Consider the following 22,284-nt stretch of genomic DNA (forward strand, 5'->3'; position numbering starts at 1 on the left):
ATCCTACTTGCTTAGCAGTGGGACCTGATCCGGCACCGTCAAAACCTGGGAATCAGAAGCGAACAGGGGCTCCTTTCTGCCCGTCCTTCCCGCGGTGCTGCCGACAAAGCCGCAGCGGTGCTGGCGGGGGTACGGCCGGGCCGCCGGCTGCCGCCCCGCAGGCGCGCAGAGCCTGAGCGCGCACGGGTCGGGCGCGCGCGAGGCCCGGGAGCGCTTCCTCCGGGATCGCGGCTGCGCAGTCGGGCGGGAGCCTGGAAAGCGGGGAGGAGGGCGGAGGAGCCGGAGTGAGGGGCGGGGGAGGAGCGGCGAAGGCGGAAGCCATGTTGGAGTTGCACGCCGAGCTGGGGGCTGCGAGCGTTCTCCTCTCCCTGTGGGTGTGACCGGGGTTTTCGGCCCAGCCGCGGGCTGCGGGAGGGGGGCGGGGACGGTTAGCTGGGTCGTCGTCGTGCGCAGCGGCGGCGGCGTGAGGGCAGCGGCGGCGGCCGCAGCGTGGAGCCGGGCGATTGTGACCGCCGGGGGAGCCGGGGGCCGGCCGCGGCTCCCACTCTCCGTGTGGCCCCCTGAGCGCCCCCCCTCCCCTGCCCGGGAGGGAGGCGGGGGGCACCCGGGGCCCGCCATGAACCCCGGCTTCGACCTGTCCCGCCGGAACCCGCAGGAGGACTTCGAGCTGATTCAGCGCATCGGCAGTGGCACCTACGGCGACGTCTACAAGGTACAAGCGAGGGGCGGCGCGCAGCCGAGGCCGCGGGGTCCGGACCCGCGGCGGGGAGGGCCGGGGGCGCCGCGGAGCTTGGGCGTTGGGAGTCCGCGCTGTGTCTCCGCGGGCGACGCTGGCTCCGGGGAGCAGCGGGGGAGGCGGCGGACTGGGCTCCCAGGGCCCCGATGCCTTGGAGCCAACAAAGGGCCAAACGTTCGACCCCGAGACTCCAAGGTCTCACCTGAGCCCTTCCCGAGACGCGCGTTTCCCGGGAAGGGCTGAACGCGAGCGGAGCAGGGCGAGGCTGGGCTTGTGTTGCACAGGCAGGGTCAGGGCGACGGACCGGGCAGCGGGGGCTTGGCGTGTGTCAGACCCGCGTGCTTCAGCCCGACCTGGCCCTACCGCTGCGGGCTGGGAACTGCCGCCCGCCGGGCCCTGCGGTGGTTACTCCGCGTGGCCACCTCCGGACGTGGACAGCCCCTCAGCCTGCAGTCTCTTAGCATCCGCACGCCAGTTTCTTTTCAGTTTTCGTCGTCAGGGCTTTCTTTGGTAAAAGACATCTAGTTAGCATGGTTATTATTATTTTATTTTATTTTTTTTTTTTAAGGAAAGAGCAACTTTGTTTTCTCCAAGTCGAACTGCACTTGGATGCCTCATTAAACTTGTTTTTTTTTTTTCCAGTGACACATAGGATTCATTCTTTTTGAATGAATTGAGTGCTTCGGGAAGGTACTGGTTGGACAAGGTTAGAATTCAAAGCTCCCGAGTAGTACAGCATTCCTGTTGTAGAGGGACCACTTCTAAATGTGGGAGATAAATCACTCTTCCCTGGCCAGCTCAACTCTTGGCCTCGCAGAGGCTGCCAAGAAGAGAGGAGGATTGTGCCAAATGTGGCAGCAGTCTTGATTTAGTTGTGTATCTGCTTACTGGTAACTGAAGTGGAGCTCCTCCTGTTTCACATAGCACCCGAGGATGCACAAAGACACTTAATTTGACTTCGGAAAGTTTAGCCTTAACTTCACTTTGCTCATCATGTGTAAGCAATAGGTTTTTACTTTAATTCCAGTGCAGTGCCTATGGTAACTTGGATATTTAATACCGTGCAACCAATGTTCTGCATTAGTATTTTGTGGATGTTTGGCCTTTCACCATCACTTACCAATTTTCCCACATAGAGAGGTGTACTGTGCGCACCTACTACTACGTATAAGGCACTACGCATCAAAGCACGTGAATTGTAGCAGTGAAAGACATGTTCCCAAGTCTTACTTGGAGTTTATATATTTTTTTGGGACAAGAACAACGTTAAACAATCATTCAATAATTATTGTATTGCAGTTTTATTTTGTGCTGCAAAGAAGAGAGGATTAAGATTAGGGTTATGAGAGCAGGTAACAGGAGGACCTGTTCTCCTTTGGGGAGTCAGAAGCAATGGGGAGAGGGGATTATGCCAGATGAGAGAGATCATAATCTGTGAAGGCTCTGAGGCCTGAGGTAAGTATTTGAAAGAATGACCAGAATGACAGTGTGGCTTGAGCAACCGAAGAAGGATGGCCCTAGATCACGCAGGTCTCTTAGGTCTTGTAATGAGGTCAGACTTCTTAGGACAATGAGGAGCCATTGCAGGGTTTTAAGTAGGGGAGTGAAATTAGAATTGGATTTTTAAAAGATGTGCGGTACCTACTGCAGTGTGCAGAGTGGATACTGCACGGGGAAGAGCAGTTAGGAAGCCATTGCAATAGTTAAGGTAAAAATAACCATTCTTGCATTTTGGAGTTGGGGGTGATTATAAAAATTGAATAGTTTACAAACTCGTTAAGAGTCTAGTTGTGTTTAGATGAAGTTAACTAAAACTTTGCTACTGTGTAAGTCTCAGGTGGCAGTGTGTTAGGTAAGTAAGAATAATTGGCCAATATTTACTATATTTAGGGGAAAAAAGCTGGTAGTTAAGCCACATGATTAAAAAGTAAACAAATTAAGGCCTATAATTGCCTAAGGACATCTATGTGCAGTACTTGTATAAGTTGAGTAATCTTATCTGTTTAAAATAATGATAATAAAAAACTAACATTCATAGAGTGCTTATTACTTGCCAGACACTGCTCTAAGATTTTTCCATGTATTAACTTACTTAATCCTTGCAACAGCCCTATGAAATAGATACTGTTGTTAACTCCATTTTGCAGTTGAAGAAACTGGGGCACAGGGAGGTTACAGTAACTTACTAAAAAGTTGGTGGGTGGCAAAGCCAAAATTCAAACCAGTTAGCTTTAGAAACTGCATTCTTAACCAATAGACAGTACTGCTTCTATAAAAATAGGATATGGGCTGATAATATATTACTGAGTTTCCGGTGGAGAAACTGAGGCACACATTTAGTTCAGCATTTTAGTTGTAGCCACACTCTGAGTTATAGAGGATCTTTAAGTAGTTGTAGTTGGGATACCTAATTCCTGCTGTGCCGCCAGGCCTCACTGCTGTTTTCCTCATCCGCCAAGCGGACATCAGATAATAGATGCTTGATCCCTGCCAGCCAGACTCTTCCAATACCCGTGGCCCAAAGCAGAAAAACTCCGTGGTTTTTGGCATCCTACGCCCTGCTTGCTAAACAACCCACAGTTGAAACTCTTTGTATTTTTGTCTGTAATCATGTCATGCTATAAAGATAACATTTTTTTGTATTTGTTTTGCTGTTTTACATTTTTCTTATTTATACCAATTATGTTGATTAGAGAGGAGTGAATGCATTAGAGGGTTTGTTTTTAAAAGCCAGTGTATCTTTGCATCTTAATTTGTCAAGGTTTAGGTGCTAAAATGGAATGATTGGATTAAGGAAATACTTAAGACCTAATTATAGTCATTCTTAGAAGGTTGGTATTTTAAGGGATTGTTACTTTGAAAACCATTGTTACCCAGTGTAATGCACTTATTGTATTTAAGGTGGCATGGTTTAGTAAAAAAAAAATCACTGAACAAGCATGTGAAAGATCTGGAATTTATTAGCTATGTAACATTGTAAAATCGTTTTAGCCTCTCCGAGTTGTTTTGTTGTGAAAGTATTACCATCATCTGCCCTTCTGCTTATGATGTTAAATAAGTGACTTGAATTTTATTTAACAAGTAAGGTTTTATTTTTTCTAGGCCAAAAAATGCAAAATATGCATTTCCTCTGCACTGTCTTAAAGTATATGAAAATACAGGTGTTTTTTTTTTTAAAAAAAACTGCTTATTTTTAAATGTCCTGTAAGTCTGCAGGCTTTAACTGTCAGTGAGATGAACTATCTATAGTAAGGGTTACCTAGGGACCTAGGCATTAACAACTAGAGGGAGCTCTGTGTTTGGTCCTCAGGAGGGCCATGAAGTCCTCTGAAATTAATAGGCTTAATGTTGTATGTACGTGTGTTTTTCTGGAGAGCTGACTTAATAGCATTCATTACATTTTCAAAGAAGTTAATGATCCCCAAATGGAAAAGAATGAAGGATCCATAGGTTTGTCATTTGAAAGCGTATTTTTTGGAGAAATTAGGTAGGTTATTTATTTTTTTACCAGATCACACTGTCAACATGTATCTATATTAATAAGATTTTCACATGCATTGTGCTCTTCTCCTAGGCAGTTTTCCAGTTTAATTTGTATTATTCCTACCCTTAAAGTGTTAATGTCCTGCTGTTTATCTAGATTTATTACTAGAGAGAAGCAGAAGATACAAAAGCTGGAGATAGGGCAAGGCAAAGGATGTTTTGAAGGACCAATCTTACTGTGTTTCTCAGGAAGTATCTTACCTGGTCTCCTGTCTTTGGTCTGGTCAGTGTGAACCCGCCCACAGGGCTCCAGCCTTGTGCTTTCTCCAGAGCTCTAGCCTCCAGCTGATCTTACATACTCCATCTTTCTCCAAGTGTGTACCTTTCCTCATATCCTACTTTTGCCAAAAGCCCCAAGATTGACAATTTACTGATAAGACTTGAAGCCTTGGCATTATCTTTCACTTCCAGACTGGACTTTGTAGGCATTTTACTTGTGTGGCTGGGATGCTCCAGGGAAAGAAATACTGTGAGTATATTGAAGACTGAGAATGAGAAGTCCTATGGTCAAAAAACCAGCAAACTCCAAACTTACTTAACTACTATGTTTCCCTGAAAATAAGACCTAGCCAGACAATCAGCTCTAAGGTGTCTTTTGGAGCAAACATAATACAAGACCCTGTCTTATTTTACTATAAGATATTTTACTATATTATTTTACTTATAGTAAAATAAGACCGGGTATATAATATAATAATATAATATAATATAATATAATATAATACCAGGTGTAATATAATATAATATAAAATACTGGGTCTTATATTAATGTTTGCTCCAAAAGACACATTAGAGCTGATTGTCCGGCTGGGTCTTTTCAGGGAAACACGATAATGGGATTCTTTTTCTCTATAGCAATATTTCTTGTCCTTAGAACTAGTTAGTGTCTTGTAGAACATGCTTTGGAAATGTTGATACTGATTTTATCTATGTGTGTTTAGAGGCCATTTCCTCTGAAGCAGAGGCTGCAATGTTGCTAACCTCCAAAGTAGAATTCCCATTGCAGTCTACACTTGAACTCTCTGAAAGTGACAGAAGAAAAATTGAAGATTGAGCAATGAAACGAGGAAATTAATATGTGTTAAGTATTTAGTGAATTATTTGTAACTGCATCTTTCAAGGTGTTCTGAATAATATCAAACACCAATTCTTTTATTATAGTCAGGATTTATAAGAATACTTCTGGAAAACTCAGTTCTGAAACCTCACCTTCTGATGAGGGATGTGAAGACCTTAAGCATTTAGAAAAGAGCTGCTGAAGGAAAAGAAAACATGTTTATTTGGGGTTATGCTCATTTCGACTTCCATGGAGAATGAAATCTAAAGGGGCAATCAGAGGAAATGGTCCTAAACTTTGGAAAGATAACTTGAATATTTAAGGTAAATTAAGGTAGAATTTCTCAGCACTACTTGTTTCCGATGAAAAGTGACAATGGAACAGACTGTGGGATAATTTCTCTGGAGCACTTTAAAAAAACAAAAGCACCCCAGGCTATCTGATTTTGATATGGATCTGATTCCCTGAAGGAAGTACTTACCTCCCAGATTTGATCTGTGTATATACATTTACTTGTGCAAGAAAATCTAATGCATTATTTTGTATTGAGAATGAATAGTTGGTAGTTCTCTCTTGAGTGCACTGAGCAACCATCCTACATTGAATCGTTATAATGTGAAATGACATGTGTTAGTGGAAATATGTGGGTGGAGTAACAGAAATACCAAGACTTGGTACTAGGTATTTACAGGGACACAAAATGTGTACATACTTTTAGTTATCCTAGTTTGAGATCAAAAGCTTGTTGATTTCTTCTTTTCCAGTGTGTTAAATCTCTTACTGTACGAGACATTATCTAGACATTACATGCATTATCCAGACAACCGACTTTCTATAGCATAGCCACTTTAGTGCTGGGTTCTGGAGTCACTCTGCTTAGTTTCACCACCCAGCAGCCAATTACTTAATCGGTCTCTCTCTGCCTCTGTTTCCTCAGTTGTAAATGGAGATGCTTAGGAAACTGTTTAGGGCAGTGCCTGAACCAGAATACTCAGTAATTGTTAATTGCTGTTAGTATCTAGTATTATTTATTATTAAATATTTCTCCTGCTACTGACCTCCTAACCTACCCTGCCCCTTTTCACTTGCTGTCTGTGCCTGAATTCTTCCTTCAGCCAATGCCTGCATGATTTGCTGCTTCATTTTTCTCGGGTCTCAGCTCAGATGTCTCAGCTCAGTGTTTTTATAACAACACCCTGCCCTCACTTTCTTTACCAGGTATGGATCCAGATTTTGTAAAGGCCTGCAGTTTATAGTTTGGGGGGAGAGGGGCTCATTAAGAAAACAGATAATAAAGTAGAATAAAAAATTAGGTATGAAAGTAAATATTTATTTAGAATGACAAAAGATATTCCAACAAAACACTGTTATCCTTTTCCTCTGAAATCTCTAGGCATTTAATCAGAAATGCTCTCATAAAATGTTTCCTGTTGACAACCTGGCTATTTCTCCCCATCGGTAACATTCTGTGTCCCAGTAACTTTTTTCCCCCAAGTACTACTAACTTTATATCTAATACAAGGATATTAGTAATTATAATAGTAACATAAAAAGAGAAAGATACGGGCTTTGATACTTGGTTTTCAGAGCAAGTCACCAAGCTTAGGCCTCATGTCCCAGTGACTTTTCAACACTCTTCGAGTGTTGCAAGTGAGGGGTCCTGAACTTTTAAATTTTGTTAGCTTCATAGAAAACTCATCTCTGCTCCTTACTCTTTCCAGTTTTCATTATAGTGTGTATCGCCTGATATTTGTTTATTGCCTTTCTCTCCCCACTAGAGTGCGAATCCAGGGAATCCAGGAAGCCAGTGGTTTTGTTTTGTTCTTCTGTATCCCGAGAATCTAGAAGAGTGCCTGGTACATATTGGACTCTCAGTAAATATTTGTGGAATGAGTGAACTGACATTAGAGGGAAAAAACGTGTGCTGAATGCTTTCAGAGGAAGGAGATCTTTGTTTCTCGTTGGGAGAAATCACAGCAGGTGTTACAGAGGAGGTGGCATTGGGCTTGATCTAGAGCTCTGGCATGAGTGGGTACAGAATGAAGTAAGCATTGTGGATTATTATTCAACCTAATCTAAATCAGTAAGCTTAATTTAAGTATCTTCTACATATTAAGCAATGTTCATAAACTATTATATGCATATGAAGATACTTTGTCATTTTAAACTAAAGACCTTTAGTGACTAGTAAATATATGTAGCTATTACATATTACTTTTATTTTGTTTTTTTGAAAATGCAATTAAATTTGGCTTTTAGGAAGAAAACTTTATTCACCAATACCAAAAGGCCTTAGGTTCAAGAGAAGAAATCATGTTTATTTTCTGTTTTAGCTTTGTTTCTTACCATTCTTTTTTTGTTCTGGAAGATGATGGCATGTTTCAGAATTTCAGCTGCCTTGAACTGAGATATAGGTTTGGATTCCTAATGTGACAGTGTATTGCCTACCTGAGTTTTTAAACTCTAGATTTGATCATAAATTTAGGTATTACTTTGTTTAAACTCCTCTTAGAAATTTGAGGTAGTAAGCAAGTTCTTTGTGTGTAAATCATCCACCTTCCCCTGCTCAAAGAATCTGCTCTTCATTGCCTACAAAATGTTAAGCTTAACATTCAAAGCACTGTCCTTTTTGCCCTCTGGCCGGTAAGGATGGGTAAAGTGTACATAGGTTGGAGGAGGCAGGAAGAGAGGAGGAAAGCAGAGGAGGTGAATGGGGTGTGGACGGGGCCATTCCAGGTGACTTTACTGGGATAAAGGCTTGTAGACTAAAAGAGAGGACCGACTAACGTGGAAGGCTTGTGTTGGGGGGCATGGACAATTAAGATTTGCTAGATGAGGTAGCGCCAATTTATAAACTGCTTGAAAGCCAGGTAAAATCATTTAGATACGAAGCAATAGGATATTTAGGAGTTCTTAAGGCTTTTGTACAAGGACTAATGATGTTAAAAGTGCTCAGGATTATTCTGACAATCAAAATGAGAATGGATCAGGGAGGAACGACAGAAATATCTGCTAAATAGAATCTTCAATTTTCAAACTTTTTGGTTTCAGAACCCCTTTGCACTCTTAAAAATTATTGAGAACCCCAAAGTTGTTTGTTAGTTTATATCTATTGCTATTGACTATGTTAGCAATTATACCTGAGATATTTTAAAAATGTCAATTTATTAAAAGGAATAATAAACCTGTTACATGTTAACATAAATGTGACATTGTTCTGAAAAATAACGATTTTCCAAACAAAAAATTTAGTGAGGAGAATGGCATTCTTGTATATTTTGCAAATCTCTCTATTATCTGTTTAAATAGAAGACAGCAGATTCTCAGTTCTGCTTCATTCTATTGGGATATTTTGTTTTGTTGACATACATGAAGAAAATAACGGTCTTTCACATGTATGTATTTGGCAAAGGAAGATATTTTAGTAGCCTTTTTAGATAATTGTGGTTATTTTCTTCGATGCTTCTCCACAACTTGACAATTGGTAGCTTCTTAAAATTTAGTTGTGGGCTGGCCAGGTGGCTCAGGTGGTTGGAGTACCTTGCTCCTGACGCCGAGGTCGCCTGTTCAATTCCCACATGGGCCAGTGGGCTGCGCCCTCTACAGCTAAGATTGTGAACCACAGCTCTCCCTGGAGCTGGGCTGCCGTGAGCCGCTGGATGTTGGCGTGAGCTGCCGGGGGCTGCTGTGTGCTGTCGTGGGCTGCCGTGTGCTGTAATGAGTGTCCAGCAGTCAGTGTGAGTGGCTGGCAGCTGGGGAGAGCTGTTGTGAGCAGCCAACTGCCGACCAGCAACCGACTGCCTCAGCCGGGGGAGCGCAAGGCTCATAATACCCGCATGGGCCAGGGAGCTGTGTCCTACACAACTAGACTGAGAAACAATGGCTTGAACTGGGGAGGTGGGGGGAGGTGGGGAAAGGGGAAATTAAAAGTTAGTTGCAATATGGAATCTAAGACCATATTAACAACCTTTCCTGTTGTTACATTAACATGCTGATTATTGGTCTCTCTTGGTCTTAAAATGGATCTTTTGTTACTCTTGCATGACCTTTTTTAACAGGATGAATTAGTCATTTGGAAAATATAGGTTCACGGAGTTAGCCGGATTTTCCCAAAGTTGCCAATTTCATTATACAATACAAAAAATCATTACTCTTCTCATCAGAAAAGTCTTAAGGTTTGACGAAAGAAATTTTCCAAGATTCAGATTTCTTTTTGAAATTACTAAATGCATCAATTGCAACAAATACTCTACTTTTTTTCATTGAACTGACAAATTCATTTAGTTCATTTTCAAGGAAGTATCAAATATCTAGGCATGAATAATCAGTTTGTCCGTTCTTTCAAGTAAAAGTGGTATCTGTAAAAAAAAGCTAGTTCAATTTGCAACTCAGTCTTGGAGACAACCATAGCACTTTGGTATCTAGCATTTCATCAAACAGAATATTAAAATGACGTGCATACAAGGGTCAAAATGTAATAAAATTAATTATGTGTATGCTTCAACAAGGGCATTGTTAAGTGAAATGAACAGGCTTTTTTTTTTTTTTTTTTTTTTTTGTCACTCCTGAGTGCCCGGCAGTGAAGAATCCTGCTGCCTTGATTTGTGCTGTTTGACCACCATTGCTTTTGCACAATCAGTTCAAGTATCAACACAATAAAAGGGGGCAAATGACATTTTAGTATTACTGTAAAAATAGTTTTGGCCTTTCTACCTTCAAAAAAGAATCCCGGAATTGTGCTAGAAGATTATATGAAGTAAACTAAGGGTGAGGTAAGTGGTGATGCGCCGGACAAGACAAATAGAAGTAAAGAATGGAAAGGGAGAAGCAGATGGAGAAGCATCTTGGAGAAAAATTTGACAGAGCTTTGTGGAGAAATGTGGAGATGGAGAAAGATGATTCAAAGAGGGCATCACAGTCTTACGCCTGATTGCTTTATAAATATTTGTTCAAATAAATAAATACTCATAGTTGCAGAATGATGTTAGTTACAAAGACAGTAAAGTTGAGAAAGGGAAGCTCTGATGAAGTTTGGATGTTTTATTAGAAAATAGAGATCTGTAAGATTTCATTCTTTTCTTGCTGTGGTTACACTAAAGAAACACTAAGAATAACTTGTTTTTCATTGTTCTGAGGAGAATAGTAATTCTCTAGTAGTGTCTTTAAGACTAATAGAAACTGAAAAAGTTAGTACCTTTCTTCCAGCTCTTACCGAGTTTACCAGCAAAGGTATGTCCTGTTGAAGAAGAATCCTGCAGAGTTGGAGGGTAATTGATGTGAGGAATCTGTGAGTAGAACAGTAGGATATGGACTAGACTATTTTTATTCTGGCATATATTTTTTAGTTTCTTGTTTTATTCTGATTATGACATTTATGTACAGTTTAAAAAGAAAAAGTAGATAATGAGACAACTAAACTAAACAATTAAAATAATCAATACTTTAACTCCCAGGAGAATACTCTTGGTATTTTGATGTATTTTCTTCCAAGTTTTTTGTAGACAAGTATTTTACAAAACTTGTATGCTGTTGTATGTTTTTAAAATTAAATCATAGTTTATTTACTGTTAAATACATAGATCTTGTGTGTTTCAGTTGGATAAGTTTTGACATACTAACATATACAACTGTGTAACCCATGCCCTTATTAAGATGGATATATTCTGGACTCTGTGTTGTTCTGTTGAACTGTATGGCTGTACTTTCACCAGTACCTCACTGTCTTACTGTAGCTTTATAGAAAGTCTTCAAATCAGGTAGTGAGTCCTCCAACTTTATTGTTCTTTTCAAAATTGTCCTATTCTAGGTCCTTCGCTTTATCTGTGTAAATTTTACAATCAGCTTTTCAAGTTATATGAAAAAGCCTCCTGAGATTTTGTTTTAACTTTTGTTTTGAAATGTTTATAAACTCATGGGAATTTGCAAGAAGTACCAAAGAGGTCTCCTGCACCCAATATCCAGCTTCCCCCCATGGGGACATCTTTACATGACTGTAGAGCATCAGAATCAGGAGATTGCAGAATCAGGAGATTGATTGGCACATTGCAATCAACTAGCCCTTAAGCTTCACCACTTTATACATGCGCTTATTTTTTTTTTTTTTATGTCTTTGTGATCTTGTGACATTTTATCACATATATAGCCTACTGGGATATTTTTGGGTTTGTGTGAGATCTACAGCTCAATTTGTGGAAAATTGAGATATTAACAGCATTGAGTCTTCTGATCTGTGAATAAGGCATTTCTCCATTTATTTAGGTCTTTAATTTATCTCATCAATGTTTTGCCTTTTATTCTTTTTAATTTATAACTTTTACCCCTAGTTTCTTTTTTTTTCAACTAATAACTGTAGTAAAAGATGACTATTATGTAATAGTTCTTCAAGGTGCTATGGTAATCAGAATGTGAGCCACATTTTCAGTTTTTATTAAAATCCTCACTGTATTACTGTTGTCTGACTTCCTTTGACTTAACATTGTATATTTTTAGCCCTGAGCATATGGACCCCTTTTAAAATTGGCAAAAGTGAAAACGGGAAATGACTATTTAGAAAGCTACGTACTTTAGCTTTCTTATCAAAAGATTAGAACAAAGTCATTAGAAACTTGATTTATTTTTACATACGAAATATATGTATTTATAATAGTGTGCATATTTTACAAAATTTTTATTTTGGAGCTTATTAAAGAAAAGTAACTTAGGGTTTGTTTCATCCTTAAGTGAAAAATAAACAATACTAGGTTTTTGTACTAGGTTATTGTTTATGATATCCTAAAGAATTTTTTTCTGATTTTAAGAAGCTTATGCTCTGATTGAGGAAACAAAATATGCCGAAATGGAATATTTAAAGAACATTTCTAAGGGAGCATTTTAACAATAAAAGAACAGTAGCATAAGTTCTATAGAAATTCAATGTAAGAGAAAGATGAATTGGGGTTAATCTGATAAAGATTTTTCAGAAGAGCATATCTTGACCTGGGACTTAAAGATTAATACTGTGTTTGCATTTGTAGAGAACTGTGAGGGAAGCCATTCCAAGAGTAGATAAAAATACAGCTCTGGGACCAAAGTGGACAAAGAGGTAATAGATAACCATTCTGACTAAAGTAAGGGTCCATATTGGAAAATGTGAATGTATCAAATAGCAAGATACAGACAAATGCCAGTTGAAGAATGTGAACTCATTTGATTTACAGTAGAATATCTTCCAAGTTCATTAGGGCCAGTCTTGTCTTTCTAACCTGCTTTAGTTATTATTTGGATGGTATTCAGTGAGTATTCTTTTGTTTCCTTTTCCCCTTTTCTCTCTATTAGATTAAAAGTTATACATTTTATTTTTATACTTTGGTAGTTACCTTAAAATTTCAACATTCATAATAAAATTCGACATTTCTCTTCTCTTTCTGGTCATGGACTTTAGAATGCTTAATTTTAATTACTGCCTTCCTGTTCTGTGTTGTTGTTATCTCTTATTTTGGTTCCACAGTGTTTTTAAATCTTCCAGATTAGTGTTCATTATCATTGTTTTATACAGACAGTGCTCTTTTACGTTTACCCATATGTGTTTTCAATTTCTCTGCTCACTATTATTTCTTGGCATCTTACGCCTTCTTTCTGGGTTCAATTTTCTTCTTCCTGTTGAGCATTATTTGCTAGTGTTTTTTTCTTTCTCTTTATGTATACATTATTTTTTTCTGAACCTTTTAAGAATAAGTTACAGACATGTTCCTTTACCCATAAATACTCCAGTGAGTATTTCTCAAAAATAAATATAATAAAACTGAAATAAAACTACATTATAATTATTAAAATCAGGACGTTTTAATATTAACATAATACTATTATGTGATCTATAGACCTTATTCACATTTCTATTAATGGTCCTAATAATGTTCATAACAGCAGTTTTCCTCTAGTCCAGAAACCAATCCAGGATCATACATTGCTTTTAGTTTGCAAGACTCCTCAGTCTGTTTTCATCAAGAATAGTTTTTCAGCCCTTATCTAGACACTGACATTTTTGAAGAGTACACATAATTTATTTTGTAGACTGTCAGTTTGGTATGAATGGTGCTTCCTTTTGTTTAAATTCAGGTTACACATTTCTGCCAAAACATGTATAAGTGGTGGTGTGTCCTCAGGGGCTCATATCAGAAAGTACATGATGTCGATTTATTCCATTATTAATGTTAGCTTTGATCGCTTGGTTAACATGCATTCTGCCAGGTTTCTTCTTTATAGAGTTATATTTGTTTCCTTTTGTAATTAATAATTTGGGGGCAGGTATTCTGAGACTATAATATCTCCTTCATCTTTCACCCATTAGTTACAGCACCCTTTGATGAGTCTTACTTGAATTACTGCTATGAGGGTTGCAAAATAGTGTTTTTTTAACTCCATTAATTTCTTCAAGTTTATTGGTTGACATTCTATTAAGGAAGAGCTTTTATTTCCCTGTTCATTTATTTATTTTTGGACTTATGGAGTCCTATTTTATTCATGGGTTCGAAGTCACCACTATCATTTATTTTGATACTCAGATTATTTCATGTTTGGTTAGTTTGATTCTGTTAGCTAAGGCTGCCAAAACAAGTAACCATAGACTAAGTGGCTTAAACAACAGAAGTTTACTTACAGTTCTGGAGCCTGGAAATCTCAGATCAAGGTGTGCCAGCATGGTTGGTTTCTGGTGAGGACTCTTTTCCTAGTATGTCGATGGCTGCCTCACTGTGGGCTCACATGGCAGGAAAGCAAGGGAGCAAGCTCCCTGGTCTCTTCTCAAAGGGCACTAATACCATCATGAGTGCCCCACCCTCATGATCTCATCTCACCCTAATCATCTCCTCATCTCCAAACACTGTCACAGTTCCCCTATTATATCTCCTATTATTAACATTTTGCATTAATGTTATAACTGAACCAATATTGATAAATTATTAATAACTAAAGTGTAGTTTACATTAGGGTTCATTCTTGGTATTGTATGTTCTATGGGTTTGGACAAATGTGTAATGACATGTGTCCCTCGTTATGGTATCATAATGTATTTTCACTGTCCTAATCATTCTCTGAGCTCTGCCTCTGTGCTCTCCCTACTCCCACCTCTACCCTTGGCCAAGCACTGATGTTTTTACTGTCTCCATAGTTTTACCTTTTCCAGAATGTCATATAGTTGGAATTATATAATATGTAGCCTGTTCAGACTGGCTTCTTTTACTTAGCAGTATGCATTTAAGTTTCCTCCATGTCTTTTGTGGCTTGAAAACGCATTTGTTTTTTATTGCTGAATAGTGTTCCAGTGTATGGTTGTACCACAGTTTATGTATCTATTCTCCTGTTGAAGGACATCTTGGGTGCTTTCAAGTTTTGGTAATTATGAATAAAGTTGAACAAAACATTCTTGTACAGGTTTTTGTGTGGACATAACTTTTTCAACTCATTTGGGTAAATACCAAAGAGCGCATTTGCTAGATTGTATGGTAAGACTGTGTTTGACTGTAAGAAACTGCCAAACTGTCTTCCAGGGTGGCTGTACCATTTGCTTACCCACCAGCAATGAATCCGGTTACTGTTTCTTTGCCGGCATTTGCTGTAGTCAGTGTTTTGCATTTAGGCCATTCTAATAGGTGTGTGTTGGTCTTGTTCTTTATTTGCAATTCCCTAGGGACATATGATGTTGAATATCTTTTCATATGCATATTTTCTATATGTCCAGATCTTTTGTCCTTTTAAAAAATTGGATTGCTATTGTTGAGTTTTAAGAGTTCTTTGTATGTTTTGGATACAATCTTTTATCTGATACGTGTTTTGCAAATGTTTTCTCTCATCTGTGGCTTGTCTTTTCATTCTCTCTCAACAGCGTTTTTTAGCAGAGTATAAGTTTTTAATGAAGTCCAGCTTATCGATTATTTTTTTCATTGGTTGTGCCTTTGGTGCTATATCTAAAAACTCATTGCCAGAACCAAACCAAGGTCATCAGCATTTTCTCTTATCTTCTAGAACTTTTATAGTTTTGCATTTTACATTTAGTTCTGTGATCCATTGAAGTTAATTTTTGTGAGGGATGTAAGCTCTGTGTCTAGATTATTATTATTATTTTTGGCATGTGGATGCACAGTTGTTTGAGTATCTTTTATTGAAAAGATCATCCTTTTTCAATTTAATTGCCTTTGCTCCTTTGTCAAAGATCAGTTGGTTGTATAACCAACAAAAACCAGTTGGGTCTCTTTGGCTGCCTTAACAAAATATCACAGACCAGGTAGGTAGCTTAAACAACAGAAATTTATTTTCTCACAGTTCCAGATACTAGAAGTTCACGATGAAGGTGTTGGCAGGCTTAGTTTCTTCTGAGATCTCTCTCCTTGACTTACAAATGGCCGTCTTCTCCTGGTGTCCTTACATGGTCTTCCCTCTGTAAACCTTTCAAGCACAGATAGTTTCAGGTTATTAAAAGGTTGTGGTTTGGAGTTAGGTACAGCAGACAACTAGGGGAGGTAAGGACTGGAAGTCCTTTGAGTCTAGTTAGGAGGATGTACTTGCTTGTTTTCTAGAGTAGTTGGAATGGTTGGCAAAGAATCCTGATTACAAGTGATTCAGAAGGTAAGCGGAGATGGTAATGTCTTCTGTAGTCTATTGTAGAGGAGTTTGCTCCTGCTGCTTCCTTTTAGTACCACATCATTGCTGTCCTCTCTTAGTATGTCCCTCAGGAGTATTTATTGAGCATCTATGCTAAGCTTTGTACCAGAAGAAATGATCCCTCTTCTCAAGGAGATGGCAGACTAGATCAGAGGATAGTACCAAGTAATTTAATTATAGCATTAAATAATATGGAGCATTTTGTGTTTGTGTATTCAATTATGTGATTCTTGATAAAAGTTTAGAAGATCAGAAAATGATTGCAGTCCATGGCCAAGTAAGAAAGGCTTTTTAGAAGAGACATAATGAAAGCTGGGCCTTAATGAAAACCTATAATATTCACCTCAACTACAATGCCTTTCCACTTCACCTATTTAAATCTAAACCACACATAGAGTGAAGACCTGAGGGGAGAGGAAAAAGCAAGAGGGGATCATGTAGGAAACATGTCAAACTACCTCGAATGGTTTGTATTGGAGCATGAGAAGTATTGATATTAATAACAATAATTATAATAACAGCAAATTTATGGAGTACTTACTATGTACTGGGCATGGTCTTATGTAAGCACTTCACAGGTATTCTCATTTTAATCTTCCTTACAGCCTTATAAGGAAGGCATTGTTATTTCCGTTTTACAAATGTGGAAACTGAGGCACAAAAAGGTAAAGAGTAGGCCCAAAGTCATACATTTCATAAGTGGTGAAGCCAAGATTTGGATTTAGGTAGTCCTAACTCCAGAGGCCATACTTTGCAGTCACTGTGTTTTGCTGTGGAAATGTAGGTGACACCAAAATATGTCTTGAAAAACTGTCTCCAGGGTATAAATAAATATGATAGAAATAAGGGAACCATTGAAGACGGAAGTGTAGATAAAGAGTTACTTGATGGCAGGGACACTTCTTAGTCCTGTGGGGATAGGTACGTATGATATTGGGTAGACAATTAATCCTTAGTCTGATATTTCAGATTACCTGAAAGATGGTGCACGAGTCCAAGAGTGAATAGTCTGATGAGAATTAAATTAATGACGGGAAGTTTGCGGTCTTGATGGCCTGGAGAGATGGGAAAGTTGAGTGAAGCAAAGATGTGGAGTTAGATTTTGTACAGATTGATTGAGGTAATATATTTATTAGAAAGGTGTCATCCCATTCCTCCTCCCCTCCGCAGTCCCACCTCTCAAAAGTGGTAGACTAGCAGATTTGAAGGGGCCAGTGGGGAGATACAGATAGTAAAGTAAAAGCATACGAGGACAAGAATTCTTCAATCATGGAGCCAAGAGAAGGGACATCTTTTGAGAAAAGCTATTATCGAACTTCCTTCTCACTTTTAGTATCCAAGGAATTCAGGGAATTCAGGAGTCATGGTTTCAGTCTTTCTTTTGAGGCATAATGTGTTAGTGAATGAGTGAAATATGATTTAAAAGACCTAAGCTGTAAGTACACATGCATGTGAAAGTTACAGTCTTTGGGAAAAGGTTTGGTATTGCAAGTTACTGAATATTTTGTAATTGAAACAGGGAAGAATAATGGAGTAAATAGAGATAGAGATTACCCTTAGTTGTTAACCAGAGTTTTTGCTCAACATCTATACATCATTCACATCCTTTTGGGATTCCTGTTTTCATTTCAGTGCCTCTGGAATAGGAGACTTATGATCTTCCACTGTCCCTATACACTCCTCGCCCTCCATGTCATTCTTAGTAGGTGACAGAGTTGGTGGAAATACGAAAGCACTGGAAGTGCTGAGTGATAGGAAACCAGATGGACGATGACATTATTAAAACTTATTTATCTTTCCCTTCTCCGTTCCTTGCTGCATCTGTCCCTACCCCATGCTCCAACCACCCTTTCTTCAATAAAAACCCAAATCCCAAACCTTCAAAGAGCATTGAGTAGAGACTGTAAAGCCTTTTGCAGAAATGGGTCCCACACAGAGTTATGTTTACTTTTTTGAATGTCATTCAGCTTGAACAGTAATATCAGTCATTGTCATTTTTATTTCATAGTCATTATGTTGACATTTTTCTTTTGAGGGTCTCATGTTTCTGGTTAGTGCTGTTGATTCGCTAACACTACTGCGATCTTCTAATCATAAGATGTTTTGATTTGGAATGTTGACATTCTTTGGGAAACTGGTTACATGAGGTTTGAGAAACTTTTTTTTTCCTTTCAAAACCAAAATTGAAGGTTTCTTGTTAATTACTGGGCAGAATTGCTATTTTTACAGTAGGTTTGTATTGTTTGTGTTGAGATTTCTTTAGCTGTTTCTATCATGCTATATAATGCAACATTTGAATTAAAATTTAAAGAATATATCTGTAACATAACCTATATTGCTTTTAAAAGAACTAATCATATAAAAGGTCTGAAATTTAAATCAGCTGTTTTATAAGATTGTAGACAAAATATGTTTTAAAATATAATTTAACTTACTTTGGTGGGCTTTAGAAAATTCTGGAAACTAACCTTATGGGATCTAATTTTTTTTTAGCAACATTGTTTGTAGAAATTATTCATTTATCTGATATGATCAGCTGTTTTGGGAGACAAATACCTTTTTCTTTACCTAAGATTTAAAACTCATCTTAAACTCATAATATGTAAAAATTTATTTAAATTGTTTAATTTTTTTAAGATTAAAAAATAAACTTTATTTTAGTTTTAAATTTATAAAAAGGCACAAAGGTAGCAGAATTTTTTCATACACCTCCCCCGGTTTCCCCTTGTGTTAACATCCTGCCTCACCTGGTACATTTTTTTTTTATTAGTTTCAGGTGTACAAGACAAGGTAATACTTAGACGTTCATCATTTATATCCCTCACACTGTGAACCCCCCTCCACCCATCCACTATCCCTCCGACCTCACACTGAACCATCACATTATATATATAAAATTATAGTTGGCATTCATTAATGTTTAGCTTCTGGTGTACAATGCCATGATCATCACCTGGTACATTTGTCACAATTAATGAAGCAACATTGGTACGTCACTATTACCTGCACAGGTTATTTGGATTTTACCAGTTTTCCTTAATGTCACTTTCTGTCCCACAGTCCCATCCAGGATACCACATTACAATTAGTTATCATGTCTCTTTAAGCAGAATTTTCTGGTCTCTGACAGTTTCAGAGTTCTTGTTTTTGATGACTTTCACAGTTTGAGGAGTACCTGATCGCCCTGAGGAGATCACGTAGTTTGTAGTGTTTTTCAATTTAGATTTGCCTGATGTTTTTCCATGGTTAGATTGTTATGGATTTGGGGGAGGGTAAAGTATCCATACTATTAACATGACTTATTAGTAGTGATGTTAACCCATATAAATTACTTGGAATTCTTCCATACAGAGATTTGTTTGTTTGCCTTTGAATTATTTTATATTCAGTATGTATTTATGGATATTTATACTTTGGGTTATAATCCAATTGTTTACCCATTGGGACCTCTTTTAGGTTGTCTCCTGTGTCGTTTTGTTGTGTCCCCATCATTTTGTTTTTAAGACTTCCTTATTTTCTGGTAAGATAAGGTGTTTCAGGCTTATCATGTATATTCCCTGTCCCCAGCCTTTTAATGAATGAGCCATTTCTCTGGATCCCTGGTTCCTTGGAGAATAGTATAAGAAACCAAGATAAGGGCTCTGGATGTGCTTGTTCCTGATGTAGCATTACTTCTAAGCCCTCTCAGTAGATGGAGCTAGGAAATACGTGTATATGCCTACGTATATATTACTAACCCATGTGTACATATATATCTATCATTATTTCTGTACTCATCTACCTATATATATTTAAAGCTAAACATGAGTTCATACTGATGCTTGAATCTCATTAACACCACATGGTTCATTCTAGCGTTCGCCCCACTGCTTATCTGTAGCCTCCTTCTCCAGTAATGAGAAATCTGGCTCCCACCCTCCACTGCCATCCATTTCATATTTGTTCAGTCTCAGTATATCTGTACAGCTTTTTAGGAATTGTCACAATTCTCTTTTACAAGTTTTCAAACCAAACTGTTCTAATACTTTCTTTAAGTTGCTCATTTACTCTTTGAAATGATAATCATAGTTATACACCATGTGCTAAGCATTATTCTGTGAACTTTTACATGCAATAACCAATTTTAGTCTTATCCATGCTATGATGTAGAAACTTTAATTACCCCTGTTTTACAGATGAGAATGGAAGGACACAAAGAGCTTTACATAGTGATTTGCCTGAGGTTCCCCAGCTAGTACATGGCAGAGCAGTAGTTGAACCCAGACCATCTTCCTGTGGAGTCCATGCACTTGGCTACACTTCCAAAAGCAGGTGTATGAAAACATGGAGCTATACATCTGTCATGCTTGTTTCTATTTTTTTTTTTTTTTAAGTATTATTTTTTGCCAACAAAGGAGGGTCGGAAGTGGTTCAGTAATATGAGAAAAATCCCAAAGTATCCTTCTGGACATGAGAGCAGATGGTGGTTAAAAAGAGTATATTTCCCGAAAATCACAAGCATGCAGAAATGGAACTGTGTACTTACTGAAGGAGAAGGTTTGTTTTCCTCTGGTTAATTGAGTTTATACACATATTTTTGAAGAAAGTAGTTTGTTTTTGAAATGTTGTGGAATAAAGCATGGATAACTCCTCCCGTCCCCAACCACTCCACCACGATTTCCAGAAGATTAGTTTTTTCTTCTGGAAGAAGCATGTGGTTCTCACCCTCTTTACATATGTCTGTTGCACAGTGGGGAATGAAGTGGGTCAGAATTTCAGTTAGCAAAGGCGTTTAGCTGGCTGCTGACCAAGTCAAGAACCAAATCAGTTGAAGGAATTTCTTTATTAACATGCCAGAAACATCTAATCTATTCTATTTCACCAGAGCCTGTTTAGCATTTGATTTCATTGGTCAGTTTACACAGACAAGCTTAGTTATTTTGGAGCTTTGTTTTCAAACATTGTATAATCCCCTCACCCCCTCTTCAGCATCTGTCTTAAAAAATTTTAACAGCTTTACTGAGATATAATTCACATACCGTACAATTCACCCTTTTAAATTATGCAATTCAATGAGCTGTACAAGTCTGACTTAAATTTGAATCTTAAAATCTGAGATAAGATGTTGCTAGATGGAATTTATTCTTCCAAATGTTGATTTATAATTATATTAACTGCTATTTTTGGAAACCAAAGGTGACTATCGTTGCCTAACATTATTAACTTATAAGGATGGGAGAGACATAAAAACCATTAGAAACTGTCAGAATGTGGTTTTGTTTATTTAGTTCTCATTGAAATATGCATCACTTGCCTTATTTTCTGCATAATTCCATTGTCCTTTCTCTACTGGCTATCTACTTTGCTCCCACTGTTTTAGGGACATTTAATCCTATAAACTTGTTTCAAGTAAGTCATAATTTAGCTGAAGCTAGATTGTATTCATCATTTGTCTACTAATAAATGCAAAGGGAAGAGATCTTTTTTCGTGTGTGCTGATAATTTTTATTTTAGTTCCTGAGCATATTGAATTTCTCCTATTGCTTAAGCAAAGTCACATTAGTTACATAGAAAATCTGAAGGAAACTTGAACCTTCGATCATCATTTCTGATGCTTGTTCAGTTGGTCACATGCTTTTAAAATGGTGGCCAGACATTTAAAACTGTTTGGGAAACCATAACTGTTAAAAAGCACCTCACTTTCTACGAGGCGTTTAAACTACAAGTACAGGCTGTCATTTTACCAAACAGAAAATCTGGTTGTGAACCATTGAACCTGGCTCTTAGAATTGCTTATGGCCCCTTGAACTTATTAGTTCTTCCCAAAATTGTTGGTGGTAGTAGTTACGATTCTCTGTAAATTTGGTGGCTTGATTTTAGATAAATGAATTACCACTTACGTAATGAATTACTATTTACATAATACTTGGTTTTCATACAAGTTCAAAGTATTAGATTGGTACACACTCTTAAAAGAATTGAGGCACAGGAGGCAGGGTAAGAAATTGCAGTCTGCAAGCAGGTGGCATTGGAGGTGGGATGTGGGGGCAATTTCTCAAAAACATTACTGAAACATTTTCTTAGGAGAACTTACTCTTGAAAATTTGCCTAATATTCTCAGTTGAGGTGTTTTTGAATTGCTATTCATTTCTTTCCCTCCGAATGATATTCAAAGCTATTTATAAAAAGATTTTAATGTAAAATCCTAAAATTCTCACACACTAGGATTTGGCAGGAAGATAATTAACTTTAAGATATTAACTTTAAGATTTAAGAGTAGGATTTTTCCCCCTGCATCTGGGGATGGGGAGCACTGATCTTTGGAGAAGACTGG

At 38.1% G+C, this 22,284-nt stretch overlaps 1 protein-coding gene across 4 annotated transcripts in view; it reads left to right on the top strand.

Moving 5' to 3' along the window:
* Positions 1-292: 292 nt before the first annotated feature.
* Positions 293-22,284, top strand: part of MAP4K3 (mitogen-activated protein kinase kinase kinase kinase 3) — a 149,056-nt gene continuing 127,064 nt past the window's right edge. For all 4 annotated transcript variants that reach the window (XM_081068041.1, XM_081068042.1, XM_081068043.1 and 1 more), the window contains exon 1: positions 293-712. In XM_081068041.1, coding sequence (XP_080924167.1) covers positions 617-712 — 96 coding nt within the window. In that variant the 5' untranslated portion in view covers positions 293-616. The remainder of the gene's footprint in view (positions 713-22,284) is intronic.

This window comes from Rhinolophus hipposideros (genome assembly GCF_964194185.1).
Source record: "Rhinolophus hipposideros genome assembly, chromosome: 12".
Lineage (NCBI taxonomy): Eukaryota > Metazoa > Chordata > Mammalia > Chiroptera > Rhinolophidae > Rhinolophus > Rhinolophus hipposideros.